Source organism: Clarias gariepinus, chromosome 2, assembly GCF_024256425.1.
Source record: "Clarias gariepinus isolate MV-2021 ecotype Netherlands chromosome 2, CGAR_prim_01v2, whole genome shotgun sequence".
NCBI classification, from domain to species: domain Eukaryota; kingdom Metazoa; phylum Chordata; class Actinopteri; order Siluriformes; family Clariidae; genus Clarias; species Clarias gariepinus.
In genome coordinates, this window is record NC_071101.1 from 28,415,771 (window position 1) to 28,438,521 (window position 22,751).

The 22,751-nt window shown below is 37.2% G+C and overlaps 1 protein-coding gene across 1 annotated transcript in view; it reads right to left on the minus strand.

Annotated features, from left to right (window-relative positions):
- The window catches only part of pdzrn4 (PDZ domain containing ring finger 4), a 48,259-nt gene that overhangs the window by 4,108 nt on the left and 21,400 nt on the right, over window positions 1-22,751 (minus strand). The window contains exons 2-7 of the mRNA XM_053483579.1: window positions 16,662-16,915; window positions 14,402-14,504; window positions 10,104-10,202; window positions 3,983-4,045; window positions 1,392-1,493; window positions 451-576 (exon numbers count right to left, since the gene is read on the minus strand). Coding sequence (XP_053339554.1) covers window positions 451-576; window positions 1,392-1,493; window positions 3,983-4,045; window positions 10,104-10,202; window positions 14,402-14,504; window positions 16,662-16,915 — 747 coding nt within the window. The remainder of the gene's footprint in view (window positions 1-450; window positions 577-1,391; window positions 1,494-3,982; window positions 4,046-10,103; window positions 10,203-14,401; window positions 14,505-16,661; window positions 16,916-22,751) is intronic.

The following is a 22,751-nucleotide window of genomic DNA, read 5'->3' on the forward strand; positions in this document are numbered from 1 at the left end:
CTTTGCTTGTGATCTACTGTACCTGTGATCTGTGTCCCCTACAGTTTCCCCTCCTGCGCCACATGGTAGGCAATAAATATGTAATATACCTTATGTTCGACTTTGGTTTTCCTCTCACATGTTCTGGGATATTGGCATTATTATTTAACAACACCCTGTTTGTATTTACCTTCCGTCTTTGTTTCATTCCTCTGTTCCTGGTTCCTAGCCTCCTGCATTATAGTTTTCTAGTATCTGTGTGCTGTTGTGTGGCTGTTTTATAGGGTTCATATGCTTTCAGTTCTTAAACCAAGCCTGCCTGCTTGCAATTCAAGTATGGATTTTTTTTTCCAGTTGTGACCTTGGCTGCCTGTGTATTCAGTCAAATGCTATATAAAAAGATGATCAATGATAAACATGTTCAATCACCATCATCCATTAGTAAATATTTAGTGATATTCCCCAACCAACCTGCTCATCCTCTTCTCTTGCTGCTCTCTCCATCTCCTCTTCCTCTCTTCGTTGTTCTTCCAGCATTTCCATTTTAAGTTCTTCTAAAAACTCTGTGTGCTCATCATCTAACCAGGCCTCCTCCAGCTGCACAAATCAGAAAGAAAGATATACTCTATTAGATAAACTGACTATAAGTTTGTGTGCTTGTTTAAACAAAACAAGGCATCATTTGTACATTTATAAAAAATGGGAATTGCTTTCCTAGTGGTCTATTAGATTGTGATGGACAGATCATGGTCTTGTACTGTAAAACAAGCCTGCACATGTTATATTATCAAATTTTGCTATGCTCATTAGATTGCTCCAGGATAATAAACTTTGCGTGTGGCATTTAATGAAGCAGGCTCTCATATCTGATGGTCAATATACAGCAGGCTGGCCTGCTGACCCTCTCCTTTAATTTCTTACATCAGCTCTCTGCCTGGTGCTCGCCCATAAAGCATGATCCATATTTATGGATTCAAATTTATTATCAGAGATGCATTTAATTACAGGGAGATAGAGAAGGGAACCCATTAAGAGTGGGATGAGCTCTGCTGCACTGGTCTGTCAGGGCCGTTCAACTTGGTCAAAGGTTTGAATTCATACAGTATTAGTACGCTATTAGTTTTTTATGGGTGACTGCTGGAAGTCAATTACACCGCCAAAGCAAGAAAATAAAACCTGACCGGGTGAATGTGTTGGTCATCAGCATAAGGAGAGGGCAGGACACATCCTCTGCTCTAGGCATGCTTACTGGCAGAAATAAAATCGAATACCAGGCTTTTTTATGCTTCAGTTGAGTGCTGAAAGGAAACACCTTTAAGAGTCTGAGGGTACATCAAATGAGGCTATTATGGTATCTAATGGTGTATAATTCTTGTGTGTGTGTGTGCGCGTGTGTGCGTGTGTGTGCCCACCTGCATCTCTGGTCTAGCTACAAGCAGTACAATGTTTCTAGTGTCCTCACTAGAGAGTAAAGCCACTGCTTCCTCTCTGTTCTGCACATCCTGACCATTTATCTGTAGGGGAAGCACAGTGATAGCCAAGATTAGTCTCAGTCTCACCTGAAGACACAAGTACTTGCCTTATGCATGAGGCCTTTTCCTTATATTAAAGAAAAGAAACAATGAAGAAAATAGGGACAATTATGAACAATGTCTTGTCTGTGTGTGTCACAAATAATCTACAAAAAACCTAATATTGAAAACTTCATATCAGACCTGCTTAAACACGGTAATACATTTATATATCATGAATACAATGCAGTAATGTTAATATCATATGAAATAAAAAATATTTGAAACCAGGACAGTTTCCCTAACCAGTTCTTTCATGCAGGTAATGAAATGGTCTTGTATTGTTACACGCATTATCATGAATAAAGAAAACCTACATATGATAGGTTGTAGAAACTGTGAACATGTGTGTGGGGACACACATGGTCTGTGAACCCCTCATTTCTTCATATCATATTAAATTACTTTAAAATATGTAGATTAAATAAAATAAATAGGAACAAATATTTTACTGTGACAGGATGCAAAATGCCTAAAGATGCTATGTACAGTAACCCCATTTCCCCTTTTGTCTATTTCAACCGAGCACTCAGCATCAACAGTATACTAATCACCGGTCTGATCGTCTGTCATCATTCGAAGTCCTTCAGGAAGCCAAGAGAACTATCCTTCAAGATTACATTAAAATACAAAAGTGTGGCTCTTTGGAAGGAAAATATGAAGACATAATTGGTGGCTTAAGAGTTTCGCACAGTACTTTAAGTCAAATCATTCACATAGAGACAGAAAAATTGTTAAGGGATTGCTTGTTTGGTCTGCTTTTTTACCAACATAAACAGGAAAGCAAAGGCACTCTTGTCTATTCTCATGAATTACACTTACAGAAGTCAAATCCCACATGTTTCCAGTATTTCCAATTTGGCTTTTTTCAAAAACACAGAGTGCGCTTAAAAGTGATGTCATAACATTTGTGCGTAAAAAGCTTGCTGAGACACAGTTCTGGATGTGGAGCTTTGTGCACAGGACATTCTGTGGTCAGGAATGTAAAGTGGGATGAAACAAACTCTTATTCAGCTCCACTAAGTGAACCAATCTAGGACCTAATCTTAGAAATTTGAATAAATCTTACCTAATCTTTCTTTAATGTCTTTTAAAAAACCATTGAGAATGGACTCGTCTGAAAGCACTAATACAAAGAGTCATGTGCACTCATTCAAAAGCCTTTTTTTCCTTGGTAAAAGTGCAAGCATTTACTAATATTCAGCAGGTGAGGTTTCCTTATTGCACATGAAGGAAAAATCTTATGGGCCAGGGCATTTGTGTCCATACGTGCTTCCTGAATGCATCCACCCAGCCACACAATTAAGTGCCCTGTGACAGCCAGCGTCCATCTTTTTCCAAGATAAGTAATAGTGCAGTCATGGCTGGGATAACAGTTTCTACCTTGCAAACCTGCACCAATCACCCACCGTCTCACACACATACACACACAGACACACAAACACGACCAGGTATTCATTTACAAAGAAATACACATTTGCAAGCATGTGCATCCACCCACACACACTAGCCTGACACACACTCATATGCCAGCCTCAAGGCAGTTGATGTGAATTTCTATGAACAGTCTCGGTCAGGCCAGGCCAAGCAGGACACCATTTGCTGCTGTTTCTTTTGTGTCTCAGGTCAAGCTGTTCATATGAGAAAATTTTGTATGTTTGTCCACAAAAATGAGTTTTCTTACAATAGTACGATTCATATGTGTTATTTAAATGTTCATTTTCCACACTAAAGATATAAATACGCCAAGCCAGATACTTTATAGTGATTTTTTTTTCCAGTGAGCCAAAGGAAGATTAAAAGCTAAGGTCACTAGAACATCCTAAATAGCCAATAACCTCATACTTTCCTCTGGATCAGCAGAAAATGGATTAAGAATTGCTTGACTGAAACTGTGGTTATTTCCAAAAATATCTACTCATGAAGTACAAAAACCTCCAGAGAGCCTGTAATAACCCACTCGAAAATGCTCCACTGGGAGACATTAACACTTCATGTGACCAGCACAGCATCACTGCTCCTGGCTAATGATGCCAGGGAGATCCCATCCCTGCCCCGGGTGTGCACACACACACACACACACACACACACACACAAACACACACCAGAAAAAAATCACAAATAATGATCCTGTAAAGACCATTTGTAAAAACTTTAGACAGTTGGAAATTTATCAGAGGCTAATATATGTCCTCCTCTCTGTCCCTTCCTTCAAGACTTCTTCTTAGCCTTGCTAAAGTAGGATTCAAAAATGTGTGCTTCCCCTGTGGGCTGTGTTTGCTGACTCCTACACCAAGAGGGGTTACATGCAGACATAATGTGCAGCCATTAAAAATGAAAAAGCCCTCTAACTATGAAAAGATGACTGCTCTGCTAGGACAAAGAACTCCTGAAGAGTGTATAATGAGGATTGAGATGTTACAGTCCGTTACCTGCAAAATACGATCCCCTTCCCGAATCCGACCATCTCGGGCTGCTATGCTATTAGGTCCGATCTAAAAAAAAAAAAAAAAGTGGAAAAATGCATTAATGATTAAACAGGCACTGCATAAGTAAATTGACATTGGAAGGTTTTCTTTTTCCTTTCATTCTTTCTTTTTTTTTGCTCTGGCCTTCACTTGAGCACCACTTCACTTTTTCAGTATATTATTGCTGTTTCTCAAGGTGAAGAACAAAGTGTAAGTGACAGTAATGCAGGCCATAATGTGGCTGAAAGACGACAATAAATCAATCGAATGGAAGTGTTTTGAATACAGACACAAAGCCACTAAGCTGTGCAGGAGTGAACAGCCTGGCAGCCACTGAAAGACCAAAGTAGTGAAGCTCTTTTCATTCAATCATAAACAAATCAAGAATACCCTCTAAGACGCTGGTGTAGATATCGCACAGACTACCTTCAAAACAAAAACATGCACATGACCGATGAGAGACAGAAATAACAAGTAAACCTTAAGAACTTTAAAGAAGAGTACTTCTGTGCTGAAAAGTACCTTAAATGAAGCACATAGAGTTCTGCAGGCAATTGTACCAGTGAAGGAGAAAAACAATGTTCAATCTTAAATACTATGTTAGGAGTAGAAAGTTGTAAAGTGACCAGAGATCAAAACTTTGTTATACAGAATGGCATCATTACCAGCCAAACAAAATCTGACAAGAACAGGATGACATTGATGGTGATAGTCCATGCGTACGGTCGCCGTGAAGTGCAAAACAAATTAACAAAACTAAAAACAAAATAACAAATTTAAAACCAAATTAACAAAACGGAAAACAAAATAACTAATATCTGACTGGCCGAGAAGTGCAATACAAATTAGCCAAACGGAAAACAAATTAACAAATTCAAACCAGAATTTGTTTTCTGTTTTGTTAATTTGGTTTTAAATTCGTTATTTTGTTTTGGGTTTTGTTATTTTGTTTTCAGTTTTGTTAATTTGTTTTGCCATACAGGGCCACCGTACATATGTCCATTTTATTATGGCACATAAGTATTCAACAACTTGATAACAGCCTGATTGTGTGATTCACTGTGTGAGTTAAGCACATATGTTTTCGACATGTTTATACAAGATATGTTTTTATATTTTTAAGCAAATTACCAGTTTTAACCAGTACATTTATGTAGAGCCAATAAAATGAGCTACAGGAAGATAGATAGATAGATAGATAGATAGATAGATAGATAGATAGATAGATAGATAGATAGATAAATAAATAAATAGTTTTACTGAAATATATTTATGTTCCTTCAATCTCATGAGATGCTGTCGACTATTGTGTACATAGTGATATCTCCTTACTGTCTCTGTTTAAACATAATCAATGTCTTCAAACAGAAAGAAGTGCGAAGTTTTATATATATATATATATATATATATATATTTAGTTGGGAGAAAATGTCATATTCTTATATGAGGACATTCGACATTCAAAAGGTTCAGTTAAAGCTGTCCAAATATGCATGTCCTATGCAAAATTCCTGTTTGGCCAAACACCAATTTTTCATCTGTTTTGGCCTGCATATTGAAATGATGACATTCAAGGTTATTTTTACTCAGATTAACACATACTCTATGAATACTAATAAAAATACAAGATGGCCCAAAATTTCCCCTATTTGAAATTTGATCTTTTCTTTTCTTTCTAAACTAACAAAAGAAAATCAAAAAGGACCACATCTAACACTACACTATTTTAGGGGGTGGGGTAAGAGGTAGCGGACATCTGAAGTCAGTAGTCTATCAGAATTAGCCAAGAGCAATCATTTCACAAAGGAAGGGAATCAGCTCTGCATGTAATACCAGCTTTGATAGTACATGAGAAAATGTTCAGCCTTCTAGTATTCGGCATAACACAAGTCCTGCTAAATCACAGACTTCCAACTTGCTTTTTAATACATGTTTGCCTAAGGGCTCAGACTTTTTGGCCACCCTCTATTCTAATAAAACATTTTATGATGCACAAATTGCTCAACACAAGCAAGATCAGCACACATGGTTGTATTACTGGGCTGGAAGTCTGATCACTGGAGTGACTCTGTCTGTGGGGTGTAAATGCCGGGCAGTGAGGAACATTAATACTCATTTAAGTTTCACTGCCCTTAAAGGCTTGACTGGTTCTCTAGTTTAGCCATCTCATAGATCCTCTGTCACTAATGATACTAAGCAAAGGGGCAGGCCCATCTTTCAGTGGCTAATCAATTCTTGTTTTGCCTCATTTGTTTCACTCTGTCCAATCAGGGCTCATCTCCAGAGATGACTGACAATTGGAACATTCCATCTTTATAACACTTCAAGCCTCCTCAGAGTCGCAGTTCTTTAGAAAGATGACTTGCCATAGAGTGTGCTCGTACCGACACGGCAATAAGAGATACCACTGATATGCACTGTTGATCTGTTAAAGCAGCCTTTCACTTATAACATTCTGTCTTGTAGATAGTCATCTCGAAAGACTATAAATGCTATCTGATTCAAGGGCTCTGGCCTGAGGATTTATCACAGTACAGAATTACACTGACTTGTTACTGCAGTTCATCCTTATTTCTATATCATGTCTTTTTTTTTGTTCTTTGTATTATTCTAACAAATGAATAATCTGGAAATTTGCCGCCTTCAACATAAATATCCTTTTGTCATAAAAATACATTAAAATACAGTTACTTGGATCCCGCTTTCTGGTTTTACAACCTTGTGAGCAAAGGCTGTACATCAAGACCAGCTATAATATGGCACATAGAGCAGGCCACGGATCTGCAGACTTCAATTTTATGGAGTGAAGATTTTAATAAGCCTGTAACCACTGACTGGCTCGGACATATCTATATTCAGTGCAAGTCTTTCTTTGGAGTGTACTGAAGCTCTGATATAACTTCAAACGCATCAGGGAGTAAGTTTGGCAGAAGATGGCTGAGTGGCTTTGGTGCTAACAAGTGTGAGAAAAAGCTTCTTGACCAAATCTTACATACTTCCTATGATTACCGGAGGGAAATTTCATCATGCTAGTAAAGCTCAGTAAAGATTTAAGCGATTTCTGCGGAGAAATCCTGTGGCTTATTGAGTGCCTAATATCTGCATATATAGTGTAGGGAATAAATATCTGCATTCTGGGATATCTGGATATTTAAATATCGCTAAGGAATACATTCTAGCATGCACATTCTATATTTAATATACAGGTAACCTATTTCCGTTTCGGACAGACTGATAGCACATGCACTAACTGACTAAATGATATGCAGTGGGCAGCATCTGGTGGGTTCTCCTGGGTAGAGGTCTGCAGAGGTTACATGTTTTCCACCCAAAGTTTACCACAAACATCAATAAACAACAGCCAGTCTTGCCTTATTATTATTGACTCCCAAGACCTGATGCTCACAAATTCAAGGGACAAAGCAACACAATCCAAAGGTCCTCATATACAGTACAGTACAAAAAAACTATGATGTTGCCGGCTCTGTTTACATCTTTAATAGGATATCTGCTTGCCCATATTTCAGGGGTTGAATTAATCATGAATAAAAAGGGGACCGCTTGCCTTATTCATCTTTTTCTTCAGTCTGGGACAAGGTCATTTTTCTCTCATCTGTTCCTAATTAAACTTTTACAGCCATTCCCAGGTACAGTAACCTGGTCCGTAAGGTTCATCAGTGGTTTTCATCTAATGATGAGTTAATGCAACATTTGTGCATATTGATATTTATAATAAACTATTTTACTGTAATACAGTAGATAGAGAAAAAGAAAGGCATTGAATTGTACTGTATAAATTTTTTTTCTCATGGTTTACAATGAGGATTATTTGTGGCAATATTACACTGAAATGTGTATCACATTGCATTTTAAAACAAACAAAATTGGCTTAGGTTCAATATTATTTGGGTTTGGTCCTGGTCCCAGCTATATTAGGTATACTTCCCTGCTAAAACAATCAGTGTTTGCTCAAAGCACAGCACCATAGATTCACACAATGTGTGGTTAAGGATTTTCCCATCAGCTCCTCTGTGAGACAGCTCACACAGTTCTGCACAAGAAGCAAGTCATGAACTTGTTCAAGTCTTGTTCTGCACAAGAGCAAGTCATGAACTGCATGCAAGCAATTTCAATAATCTAAACAGGCCGACCAGAAAATCATCCTTAGCATGCTTTTAGGCTGAATACAAAAAACTTCTACTGCAGATCTACTGCTATATCTTTTAAACTTTGAATATGACTATTTTTACAATATTTTTTGCACTTATCTGACCACATCCTAGACTACTTTCTTGATGGATGACTGGAAACATTTTGAAAGGATGTTATTCTGTACAACCAAATCAGACTGAATTGCTTAACACAGTACAAATAATTCTAGTTTGCATGGTTTTATATAATCCCACTGATTCCAACTGAACCAATCACAGCAGTTTTTAAGTCTCCCTGCCACAATCATGACAACAATGCATGAAAATACATAATGTTGTATAATGTAACTTTGAATCCATGGACTGTAAAAATGTTGGGCTTCAGTAATTGCCTGGCAGAAGGGTGCCAATAAAGTGGCATTAAAAAAATCATAAACATCTGTACAGATAGTGAGCTGACTCAGATATGACATTTGATGAAGATATATTTGCAGTGGGTGTCTTCTCATTTACATATAATAATAGTCAGAGGCATATTTTCTTTGTTTTTTTGATTATGGTCTGTCAGTGGTTAAAGCTTTGAGTTGCACATCAGGTGGTCATGTGTTCAAATTCCGGCATTGCCAAATCATTGCACTGCAAACATTGCCATGGTTGTGTTCTCAAGCAAGACCCTTTACCCTTAACTCAACTATAAGGTTTTATTTATTTATTTATTTATTTAGGTATTTCCTAAATGAGTGTCTCATGTTCAACCAGAAATGTCTCTATTTCATACCACGTACAGTCCTATAGTACTTTCCTCTACTTACTTTCACTGTGACATACATTACTATCAATACATAACTATCAAATGTACAGTCTCTTTATCTTTCAAATTGTATAGTATGTATTCATATCATAGTATTCATGATTCTGTTACTGTGCAGTAAACATTTTGTGCACATGTCAAATAAACAAAACACTATCCAGTCATATCTATCAGCCCAAACAGACTCAGATATGACATTTGATGAAGATATATTTGCAGTGGGTGCCTTCTCTCATTTACATGCTACCCAAATATTCTCAGAATAGGAATAATAATCAGAGGCATATTTTTCTTTGTCAACATCACAGAAATCCTCAAAGAGTGAACAACAACCTACTCCCTTGCTGTGATATGCATCAGATATCATTAATATTTAATGAACTGCATTATTACGAGGAGTTAAAAAAAAAAAGAAGCAAAACTGTGGTTGGGCATTTGTTTTATTTTGTGTAAAGATATGCAATCCATCATAGTAGAAAGCTGCAGGGAAAAACACAGCTATACTAACTTACACCCATCCCCCCCCCCCCCTATATTCCTATATATCTATATTTTGTAATATTTTTATTATGCCCTTATTTGTACAGTTTATTTTACTAGTTAAATTAATTTTCTTTCGTATTTCTTTTTATTAATAGGCCTATTTATTCCTTATATATAGTTTTTATTTTCTTTTTAAGGTCACTGGCGGTCGTACAAGCATTTCACTGCATATCGTACTGTGTATGACTGTGTGTGTGACAAATGAAATTTGAATTTGAACTTGACTTTTGATTTATATAACATATACAGTAATATGTCAATGTTTAAGGCCCATAACTACCACCATGAAGCCCTTAAACTCTGACAGGAGCTGACAGAAATACACACCTCTATATATAAATTTTATATTACTTTCACTGCAGTTACTGAGGAATATGCTTTAAGATAATAACAAGGTGATGCCTTTATGGGTTAATTCTAAATCACATAATCTGCTTTTAGCAAAGAGAGGTAAACCTTGTTCAGTAACTTATATCTATTGTTTATGCCCGTTGTTAGAGTTGCATTGTGTTTTATGGCCTAAGAAGAATGTTAATGCAAATTTGGTATAATGATATTTGCTGGAAAAGAGGAAGCTCACCTCTGACACATAGATGGCAACATCATCCTCATCGTCTGTCCTGTAGCAAAGCGTGAGGCCGAGTTTCTCCTGACTGTTCAGGCGGCAAAGCTCCACCTCCTATACGGTCAAAACAATCCAGAGTGTCATAATATTGTATACAATTTACAAAATTAAATATTTTAAACTTTAATGTAATGCATCCTTCTAAAATTACATATTCATGTGTAAATCATTTACAAGTGATCCTTTCCCCCCCTTCAGTAACAGTGCATAAGAGTGTTTCCTGGACTTCTAAGCACATTGGAACATTTAGTATTCAGTTTAGCTTCGGGTGTTAATGATTACTTTGTAAATAAACTGTAGTTATGCTATTAAGCATTTATTTATTCAGTCGATGATTGCTGTGCAGATGAAAAATTCATCTGCTGCTTCACGGTGCAGATAATAAGAGTGAGCTCAGTTAAAATCTGAGCATCACTAACAATAACAGGCATCATCACCTGGGAACATTTCAAATTTGAGTGACAGGCATGCAAAACTGTAATCAATTTTCCAATATTTACAGGTTGACCTCGTAATGTTTAATTATGCATTGCAGTGAGTGTTCTTTGCAAAATTCAATGCATCTTAAGAGAAGAAATTATATCAACGTCAGAAAGCATTTGTTTCAATAGCTATGAAACTATAATACACAGAACCTGGGACAGGTTCAAGGATCTGTGTGCTGGAGATTTACTGGGCAAAATCAAAACACACAATCCATATATATATATATATATATATATATATATATATATATAAAACCAGGCAATTAAAAATTACATATCTGTGTTTTGTACATTAAAATATAATTACTTAATTTTTGTTACAAATATAAACTGTTTAGGTGCCATCACTATGATACTGTCAAAAATGTTGTAATATCAATGAGATCACATGTTACATTAATAAGTGAGAGGGAAAATAAATGTCTAATAAACAAAACATAGGCTTCTGACATGTTGCTGTGGTATATGGACCGTTAATTGAGGGACTGCTGGTTAACTAATAATTTCACTGTGCAGTAACTGCATTTGGTACAGTATAATCCAAGCAAACCAAAGAGCCACGTAAAGCTAGCAGAGTGGGCCCTCTGGTGCATGTCCTGCCAGAGATCACTACAATTCCTTCTCCTTCTCTCCCTGTATTCATCAAACAGTGGCAGTCCATCACAAACCCATCAGTCCAGGGGCCTGCACAGCTAATTACCCCCCAGAGCTGTAGACCTCAAAGGAAGGCAACTATATTGTCAGCCTTTGTGTCTCATTTTGATGCATTCCAGCAGACATGCTCTCAGATCTTTAATTGAACACTTCTTAAAGTGCCAGGCTACTGGGCCAGCAAATAATTCTATCAAACCCAATGAGAAACACTGAGAGATTTTTAAGAGGTTTTAATCTATCACCTAAAGCAGTTAGTTGTAATACTTTTATTTAATAATAATAATCAAAAAATCTATTAAAAAAAAACCCATAATAAATGCCACAACACTATTTAGTATAATTAGTTCAACAACACTGGCATGAGATAAAAAACAAACAATAATTATGCACAAAACTCATTAGTGATGTTTTTGAAGAGGACAATGAATCTCTATTAATTTGGATCATGGATAAGTCACAAATCTTTCCACTCAAAAGAAAGGTAGTGTATTTCAGGTACTGGGCATAAACACAACAACATTGGCAGCCATGCTATCAGCTGCAAACACCTGCAGTTCAGCCCTTAAGAGGAAATTCCTCATACAATATGTTTCTTTCTCCAGGGGGCCGCGGTGTAATACATGTATTGTATTAGTTCCTGAGTGGCTCAAATCTGGAAGCATCATTTGATCTCTTTTACAAAAAAAAAAAAAAATAATAATCTTTACAAAAAACATTCTTACTCCTGCAGCATCCCGCTTACTATGATTTCATTTTCTAGATGATTCCAAGGCTCAGGAATGTAAAGAGACAGAGGAGATGAGAAATTTGATGAATGACGGTAAACGAATGCGTGTGTTGAAGAGATTGGATGAGGTGACTGCCCACAGTCAAATTGCGCTGTCTGCTGTCAGAACAAGTGTGTATTCACAGGGTGGCAGTGAAAAAAAAAAGGTTAGGGATGAGGGAACGGAAGAGAAAGAGAGGGATATTTCATCTTTCTTATCAGGACACTGAAGGGCCTGGAAATGGAAATTTCCACACTTTATTTCACAACACTATGTCTCATTTTTTTTAAATGTCAGAAATAAATAAAAAAATAATGACCTGTTCCTTAACCAGTTTAAACCTTAAAAAAAGAGTAAAGTTTAATAAACTGTTGCAGCTAAATCCCAGGTTGTAAAACCCAAAATACTCACAGAATAAACTTTTTTTCCCTCTGAATTTGTTACGTAAAATGGACTGGTCTCCCTCTCCCCATCTTTCTCTCACCACAAATATTCCTATTGTCATGGTAAATGGAGATACGTTTGTAGAGCATGAAATACAGTAGAAGGAGAATGCACAGTGTAATAGGATCAGTTAATAGAAATAAGCTGTGTGGATTAGCACATAATTTATTTACCCAGCCTTAATGAAAGCAGCGGGAGACATGAGCGGATGCATTAATCTTTGAGGAAAAGCAGGAGCTCACGCTTGGAGGGGAAAAGCATTCAAACAAATTTAAATGAAATAACAACATCAAGCTACTGATCATATATCACTCAAAGCTCGGAAACAGACCGTCTCCTCTCAAACAGGCTGTGAGAGATGAAGAAATCTCAACGCTAGTTCCTTTTGTTTGGCAGCCCATGTTAAAAAATATGTTTGTCGATAGATAGATAGATAGATAGCAGATATCATCTGTCAAACCTCAATATAATCAGAGATATAATGGATTCTACAGTGTTTCACAAAATGAGGAACATAATGGTTTTGGATGACATGACGCTTCATCAAGCAAGTGATATCTTAGTAAGTGAGAATATCTTAAATCTAGTGAATTTTATTATTTTTTTAATTAAGATTACAATAAAACCAATTACGATTATTCAATCTATTGTTAGATTCATTTTACATTTAGACACATTTTTACATCTTTAAGCATTTCTTACAAAAAAAATGTCTTAAACTTCCAAATCATTTTACAATAGAACACAAAACATACAATAAAAAAAATAGTTATTGTCTAAATATTGTCTTGAAATAGGCTTAATGATCTTAGATTAATTTTTTTGTAACCTTATATTAAGAAACTTTCGATTATTTGATGGTGCAACTGTGGTGTAGGGGGTACTGTGGCCTTGCACCTCCTGAGTTTTGAGTTTGAGTCCCACCTTCAGGTGTGTGGAGTTTGCATGTTCACCCTGTGCTTGGTGGGTTTTCTCCCACAATCCAAAGACATGCAAATTTGGCTAATTAGCATTTGCAAATTGTTTATACTGTATAATGTGTGACTGGCACCCCCCGGCCTCCTGAAAGGTACAGGCTAAGTGTACAGAATAAGTGGTATGAAGGAGTGAGTGTGATTATTTGACTAGATTCAAGTTATTTTCACTTGCTAAGATATAAAAAAAAAAACACTACAAAAAGTGACATTTGTTTTGAGCAGTGAATCTAAAAGGTCACACCTACATGGAACCTCAAAGACATTTTGCTTATCCAGTTCAAAGTAAAAACTCCAGGGCTGAATAAACATGTACAGGGTCAAATTAGTTCTCACAAGGTTCATTTGTATCCAGCTGGACTTTTATAAACACAACAGGGTCTTAATCAACACCTGAGCATTGTAGCCTGCAGCCATCCTGTAGAGCCACAGACTTTTCATGTGCATTCAGGCTGGTTGCAGCCATTTGATTATACAGTATCATATCATTAATGTAGGAGCACTTTAATAAAGGGCAAAGAATAATTGCAAAAAAGGGAAAAGAAAAAAAATCTCACATCATTTGTCATTATACTCAAGATAGGCCTAAATATGGAAGTAAATGTGATTATTTTTTATACATCTGGTTGGTACAGGAAGGCTATAACTGCCAAAAAGCCAGATAAAACAAATGCAACAATGTTGTCAGCGTCCAAGGGCAACAGCATGCCTTAACCCCCACCGTTTATACACCATGCTGCGATCATAGGTCATAGGTCATGGCTGTGACCCGTCATCTGTCAGGAGAGACCCATGGGGACAACCATGGGGAGTCTATTACCAGCAGGTCTGCTCTTATGCCTAGGAAAGGTCTATTATAGGCAGTCACACTGGGTGGATATCAAGTGTGAATAATAAAAGTGACAGGAGGAAACAGGATGATGTCCTACCTCATACTCTAACTCATCAGTCCTCTCAGCCTCAGCTGGCATGTTGGAGAGATACTCACTCCCCTCGTAATACTCCTGGCCCATGGTGTGGAGGGAGTGACAGCTGTGGGAAAAATAAAAAATGTAAGTGTGTAAGGCAGTGAGAAAAAGGTATCAGTGTGAATAGGCAATAAATGAGTGCGGAAGAACAGCAGGTGTTGAAAAAAAATTACATTGCAGAATAGACAAAGTGAGAAGAGTCATAAAGCTCTCAAAGCAACAGTAGGGTAAAAAGACTGTAATAGTGAGAAATAGGGAGGAAATGTGCTGAGGGTCAGCGTGTAAGATGGAGAGAGTTGTACTGTATGTTGTAAGTACATTGAGACTGAGTCATTTGCTGATTCGCTCACTTTCTGACTCACCTCATTGATTCACTGATGCTCACCGATTTGCCTGCAGAATCACTTTCATCTTTACTTACTTACACACTCAGTAATTTACTCACCGACTCTTTAATAATCACTTATTTATTCACTGATTCACTAAATAACTAAATCTTTCATACCCTTCCTCACTTTCTTTTTGACACACTGATTCAATCACTCACTCCCTTACTCAGTGACTCTTTGACTCCCTCACTTACTCGCTCAATGATTCACTCACTGGACCAATTCTTTTTCATACTCTTTCATTCTTTTTCATTTACCACTGACTCACTCACTGACTGAATAATTCACTAATTCACTCACTTCCTCACTGATTCACTTACTACCTTAATTACAGACCGACTCATTAACTCTGTCACATGCCGTCCTTGTCCTTTCCTACAAGTGAATAAAATGCTGTCATATATTATCAGTTATGATGTCATGAGCGGGGGTTGAGGAGATTTGAGATATTCTCTCTAATGAATCATTATAGAATCTTCAGTTCATAATGATACTGTCACTTTCTTTGCCTCTATGTCCTTGAGAAGACCATGCCAATCACCTCTCTCTCTCTCTCATAAGATATATTTAGGACATTTAGAGGGAAATGCAGCTTTCCTTAATGTTCTCTTGTATTTAGGACACTATGATCTCTAATATACAAAACTCTTTTTTTTCTGTGGCTCAGAATTTTGACTGCTATAAAAATAGAGCAAGTATACAGTATATGAGCTGTACAGTATATCGCCTTATATTTTTAGATTATATGCCGTACAGTCACAATGGTTTATTTCGTTCTGTATCTGCCAAGTGTCAGGCTGCACTGTGTGCTTACTGCACAATTACACCTTTTTATGATCAATTGTGTGATACAGTGAAGAAATTGCAGTTGGATGTATAAAATCACTACCCTGTCTGAGGCACTTGATGGCAGATGAGAAGCCAACAGGCACCTTATTTTTATGGGACAGCTTGATTACACTGGGACTCTGCTGCAGGCTATAGGAATGGATTTGGACTTAATTTTGGCAACTACATTTTCCAATTTTATAGACCCATTTGCTTTTCATTACTGTGTACACGTTTTGCCACTCAGTAGAAATATTGTGTAAAAATATAGTGGTGGTTTTATAAGAAAATAGCTGTATATATATATATATATATATATATATATATATATATATTTATATGTATGTATATATATATACAATATAAAATATCTAAATATTTAAGACTTTGTCATAATTAGATTAAAAAGCTATTGTCTAATTAGGTAATTAGAAAATAATAATTAGAGAGGTCCGAATCAAAGTAGTCCACACAAATGGGATTTCAAAATAAAACATGACGCTTATGTGAGTGACAAATTTTTAGACAATCAATTATTCAAGTGCCATTGTGTGGTGATAATTACCGCTGTTACACATTGACTTTGTGTGTGTATATGTGTGTGTGTGTGTGTGTGGGTGAGCTGGTCTCGGATATCTACACAGCATCGTGAAAACATTACACTGCTCACCATGGCTGTGTCTCAGGGGAAGAAACCCAGATATTCTCCATGCTGAACTACATCTTGTTCACATTTCATAATTCCTCAGAGAGGAACTTGAGAACAAGCCAAAATAAATTAAGAAAGAAAAAGAAACAAGTGATCTAGCATCATTTGCCATTTTCTAGAAAACCCCATGATGCTTTTAAAGTTCATTAGGATTTCAGAGTCTTTTTTTTAGGAGCATGCATACCAAAAAGAACTTTCAGGGTATAGAAATGTTTGATGAACGGCTTGTAAATCCATGGTAGTTTCAGAGGTTGTTTTAGAAATGAGTACATCTTAGCCAGCGTTCAGTTCTTACCTGTCTGAGAGCAGGAAAGGGCAAATGTCTGGCACAGGTGGGCTGCTAGGCCGGAGTTTGGCAAGAGCCATGATGTGCTCGAAGGTGATGTCTGTCTGTGTGCACACATCCACCAGCTGGACATCCTGAGATGACCCTTGACCCAGAGGCAGCGGTTGCCGACGGAGCACCTGAACCACAATGGGGTCTTTGGCAGTGCGGAAAGCCTCCACCGCCTCCTCATGGCTGGCTCTTGATAAGTCCTTCCCATTCACCTGGTGGAGAAAAGGCATCCCATCATACATCATACGTCACAATCAAACAATCTTACATTCAGACATGTCTGTAAAAAGTTCTTTATTTTGTGATTCATATCCTATATTAAATAAGTATAACACACACTCTAAATGTTTCTCTGAAAACCGTGACTGTCAGATTCTTGAAATCTTAAATGGCACTGCAGATATGCATGTTCATATTCTTACCAGTGTTTTTAACTGTGCAATCAGTCAGAAAGGATTATATGCAGAAATCCTTCTGGCAGAAAAAAACATCCTTTTCTTTATAGGGAAAATTCACAAAATGGTAATCAAGATTACAAGATTATTGCACATTTCACCTTTTCAGACTTTGAAGACCACATACGACAGAAGCTATTTTACAACCCTATCGAACAGTGTTCTGTGCAAATAGGAGACACTCATGATCTAGTTAAAACATACTACACCAAACATTACACAACATATTGATTTGTAGCCAAATTTAGCCTTTAATCTCTAACCAATTTAATGAATACACCTATCACAAGGCATTATTTACAGCCTCTCAGTTTTTGCTGATATAGTTCCTAAATGGACAAAGAAAGGTGGCTATTCATGCCTGAAGTGAATGAGGTATGATGGTTGCTGAAGGCTAGTGGTTGTGTATTCGAATTGTAGGCTGCTTTATGTTCTGTCCCCTGAGGGTCAGTCGGGCTTTGTTTAAAATGAGGGGGTTTAGTGAACTGTGCTTTCACTACAGAATATTATTATAAGTAATGAAAAACATCAATCTTTCTCTGATTCATGCACAGTTACAAAACAGGTGTGGCCTAATGAAAAAAATACTTCTTCATCATTTCTATTAAAGCTCTGCTAGATTTGAACATTTAGTGGTGCAATTAAATGGATTTGATAACATGCTCAAAAAATGCACAAAAAATAGAATAAAAAAACTTGGAAGAACAACCAATCAATAAGGCTTTATGTATGAAGCATCAAAAAAACATAGGGTTTTAACATTTAGTAGAAGGGATAACTTATCGCCAGCAGTCGCAAAGTTTTTTTTTTTTTAAATGTTGTGCATAATTCAGGTTTGATACTGATTAGCTATTGAAACATCTATCCCTGCAGCTAAATGAATAATAAAGCAATTACATCCTTCCCGGGATGCAAGAAATGACAATTAAAAAAAACATCAGTTTACGTCTTTGAAAGGGAAAGGAAGCACAGACAGGATTTCTACATCACTGAAAAAAAAAAAAAAAACCCGACAGCATGATCTCCTTCAGTGGTCAGTCTCAGTGAGAAGCTGTGAGGTTGGTGCCTCTATTTACTCACTTAGTTGAATATCTTTGCTCTGCACATGGCATATATATGGAGAGAAGCTGTGGTTCATTTGGTTCAGTAATTGGGAGCCGGAGAGAGAACAATACGGATGAAATACTCCCGTGAATAGGCTTTGAAACAGAAGATAAGGATCTGCACCTCGAATATGGTCAACCCAGCACAATTTTCCTTCTCTTTACTTTACACTGCATTTCCCTCAGAATTTTCCCTTTAGGGTTTTCACAAAGAAAAGACTGGTGGAGAGAGGCATAAAAACAGAGCACAGATATGAGTAATGAATGTACGTAAAACCAGTGTAAATATCTGTGCATTTTTCATATTCATATTAGTACTTATTATTATTTATATTTTATGGAGATTATATTTCCATATTTAAATAATGACTATATTATACAATTCTATACATAAAGACAGACACTTGGTAATCCCCTTGGTTCTCGGTTATAGACGTTCTCCCCGGGCACAACAGCTGACTCAGTGTGATGACTGACATGCCCTGAGACCCCACAAGAATCATTTCTCACATCTCTGCCAGAGAGAAAACATTCACAATAACACTCTCTAAAGATGCTTCTCCTCTCAGTCGAGTGACCTTTGTGTAAAGCAATGTTGCATTAATCAGCTAGGCGATAAAGTAGGTCAAAGCTCCAGAGGGACATTCATGACAAACACGACAAGAAGTGGAAGAGAGAAAAAAAAAGGAATCAACACAATCAGAGACACAAAGGCTCACTGCTTTCCTCTTCTACTTCCACGCTGTTTTCCTCTTTGAACCTGCTTCTACGTTGCTATTTTATTTATTTATTTATTTATTTATTGCTAGTCAGCACTCGAAGTCTATTGTTGTGGTTCTGTTTTGTGAAGTGCCTCTGTTATGGCCCGGCACACGATTCCTGAAGCAGCGAGATTCCAGACAAAGAAGCCGCACTAGATAAATGAGCATGACTATAGCTTATGGCAGGCTGGGAGGAAAATGAACAAATTGTATGTGCTAGCAGTGCCTTTCCCAGCTCCAGCTCCTAGCCTTATAGCAGATGTGGCCCTGCTAAAGGAAAAGAAAGCATTTTAAAGGGAAAACAAAACAAGTTTCTTGCTTTTTTTTTTATTTTATATCTGCTCCAGATGGACTGATTAATCCCCAATCGAAGGATTGAATACGAATAATTCTGGGCATTATGGGAATTACGTACCCTGCCATGCTGTTAGCATTCTGCTACCTTTCAGTGAATTAGCACTAACAGCGTCGTTCTAATGCTACACAGGTGTTCGAGGTAACTCACAAGGACAATGCATGCAGAGAGTGTAACGCTAATATGGGCAGCATGTACTGTCTCGAAAGAGGTCTCACTTTAATATGAAGTATTATTAATAATGTATCTGTTTCATTGCACATGAACTACGTATAGCTGCAATGTAAATATAAATGCATTTACTCTTTCAGATTACACATCAACTTCAGTGCAAAACAGACAGTGACAACTTGACAGCTGTGACATGTCAGTCGCAGAACCACTAAACTCTAATTGCCTCGCAAATCATTCAACTCTAGTTGCCACACAATGCCTCACAGCATACAGGCACGGCCACTACAGACTACATCTTCACCTGATTATTGACACTTTGCACCTGGAGTCAGTCACACACAATATAATTCCCAGTTACAAGCTGACCCACTCTGCGGTTTATTGCTGACATACCAAGCCTTTAGTTTTCCATACAAAACATTCTGTTTTTGATCTTGTTTGTGCCCTTTGCCTGTTTTCTGACTTACTTCCTGTGCGTCATTTTGGATCTGTTTGCCTGCAATTGTGTGCTTTTTTAATAAAGCACACATTTACCACAAATAATTTCTGCTGCTTGAAACAGCAATGAAAGGCAGAAATAGTTGACAGCAAAGCTACAGTAACTTTAATAGTCCCATGTTACACGTGTGGATTAGAAAAGCATCTGAGAAAGAACACCAGGTCAACCCTGGAGACAGATAGGCTACAAACAGCAGAATCCCACACTGTATTCTTCTCCTGTTAGCCAAGACCAGGAGTGTGAGGCTAACACAGGTGAGAAATGGAAAGTTATACATAATATACTTTTGAATACAACTGGAGCTTTTGAACCGGCGACTCACTTTTTGCTGATGTGGATGCTGTTACAGTATGTGTACATGCCAAAGATTTTCTGTCAATGGTAATCTCACAATGATACTGACCTACCCCTGTAAATCCTATAAAACCTAGTGCTCATACTGAAAATCCTTCCACCACACTTACATATAGTATACAGGTCTAGAAGGGTAATGATTTCTAAATCCTCTATCAGGTGTCACCCAGAATAGACAATGGGTTCTCTTTTAGGGCTGGTTCCTCTGGTTCCTGATGTTATTTCAGAAAGTTTTTTTCTTGCCACAATCTCCTCTGGCTGCCTCATTAGGTCATTAAATCCACATCGGTTCGCTGTAATGCTGCTTTGTGACAGTGTCTATTGTTAAACGTGCTATAGAAATAAAAATGAAGTGAATCGAACTGGATTAGAGATCTTTAGCAGCTTAACAAGATGAGACATGCGCTTGGAAGAAAACAATCAACTCAAAAATATGTTCTGTAGTTGGACATGAAAGCATGAAAGGCAGCCTGGTTGTACAGTAGGTCAATTTGTGGAGCTTAAATTATAGGTTTTATATTTTGGTTCCATTTTAATGCTGAAATTCCAAAGACATTCCTCACTCTCGTAATTACATACCTTTGGTATGAGTTTCAGTGATGTTAAAGTCTAAATAATATGTTTTAGGGGGTTTAGAGGATTGGTGGCTCAGCTGCTAGGCCTGGCACCTCACACCTCCAGGGTAAAGAGTGTTGAATTTTGCCTCCGAGCTATGCGCATGAAGTTTGCATATTCTACCCATGTTTGGTAGAAGCACTCCGTCTCTGTGTCTGATTTGTGTGGCCTGAGTATAATAGGCTCCAGGCCTTTTACCACTCTATTTCAGATGAGTGATACAGTAAATTAATGGATGGATGGATGGATGGACGGACGGACATGACTTAAGCAGTTAATTTGTTAAAAAATTATTGCTTATTATGAATAATATTTCTAAACACTTACAGTACTTCTAGTTTCACTTTTAAGGTACATTAACATTTACAGTAATTCATTTACATATATTCCCTTTTAATTGAAGGATCAAAATACACCATTTGGCCAGCTCTTCCTGGAATAATTTTGATTAACTTCACCCACATTTTCCTCTTCCAGCAGCGGTGTCTTTTCATCAGTGTTTCCAGCAGGAGGCTGATTATATGGCTCTTTCACAGATGCTTATGGCTTCTCAATGCTGCCCTTGAGAAACTTCTTAGCATAATCCCTAAACTTGATATAATTAGCATCATACACATGTTGGAATAATTCTATCTCTAAAGTTAAATGAAACTGACATTAGATATGTTGCACGGCACTGAGGCGTTTGCGCAAAACAAAGAACAATGTAATTGAAAAGCCTTGGGCTGAATTCTGTTGCATGTGGTAATGTTTGCACAGAATAAGAGCAGCTGTGGTTGGCAGAGATCTGTTTTCATGCGTAATCGAACAGCACCTCCTCTTCACATTCAGAAAGTCACTCAAAACAAGCTAGTGTCAATACAGGAGTAAGCACAGGTCTCTTGACACGGATACACAATCAAAATATCTCAAAATCTCTTTCCTCTTTCAAAGGCATCGCTGTTCCTTTCCTGACTCACCCCACTTTTTTACTACAAAACACATTCTGAATAGAAAGTATTTACAATGGCTTTCTGTAGTGCTTTGTAGCAAACCATTCGTGTCCTGTGGATTTTTTTCAATATTATCTTACCAGTAAAATATTTTCAACCCCAAGCTCTAGGTGAGTACGTTTGATGCCATTTGTCAGACTAAGTGGCACATACAGTAATGTAGAAAAATGGTCCCAAATTTCCATTGTGAACAAATCCAATAACACATATATGAGTTCTTATGAAGATAATGTGCTTATGACTGACAGTCTATTTATTTTCATTGCAGTTTTTACTTTCTGCCAATGCCCATTCACTGTGTGATTGTTTTTTTGTAATTAACAAACCCATTATCCAGCATTTATCCAGTTATTGTGATTTCTTCCTAATATCAATTTAATTTACTTTAATTTCTTAATTGTAGGTCCAAATCTAAATAATAATTATTTCTGTAATTCTAGATTAAAAAATTGTCAATACACATACTGTAATATGGATACATTACACAATTTGTTTAAAATACATTCTTAAAACGAAACATAATTCCATGTATGAAGTAAAAGTACCAGCAACAGTGCATAGCGGGTAGATCAGGAGCATTTTAGATAATTTATGCTTCTTTACTAGACTTCTCTGAATCTGACACCTCAACCAAAGCCACAGGGGAGAGAGGCTGCGTAATACGACCACACCGTGTCTTCAGACCAACGTGAACTCACTCTGCTTCAGTCGTCTTACAGCATCACAGAAACACACTCATA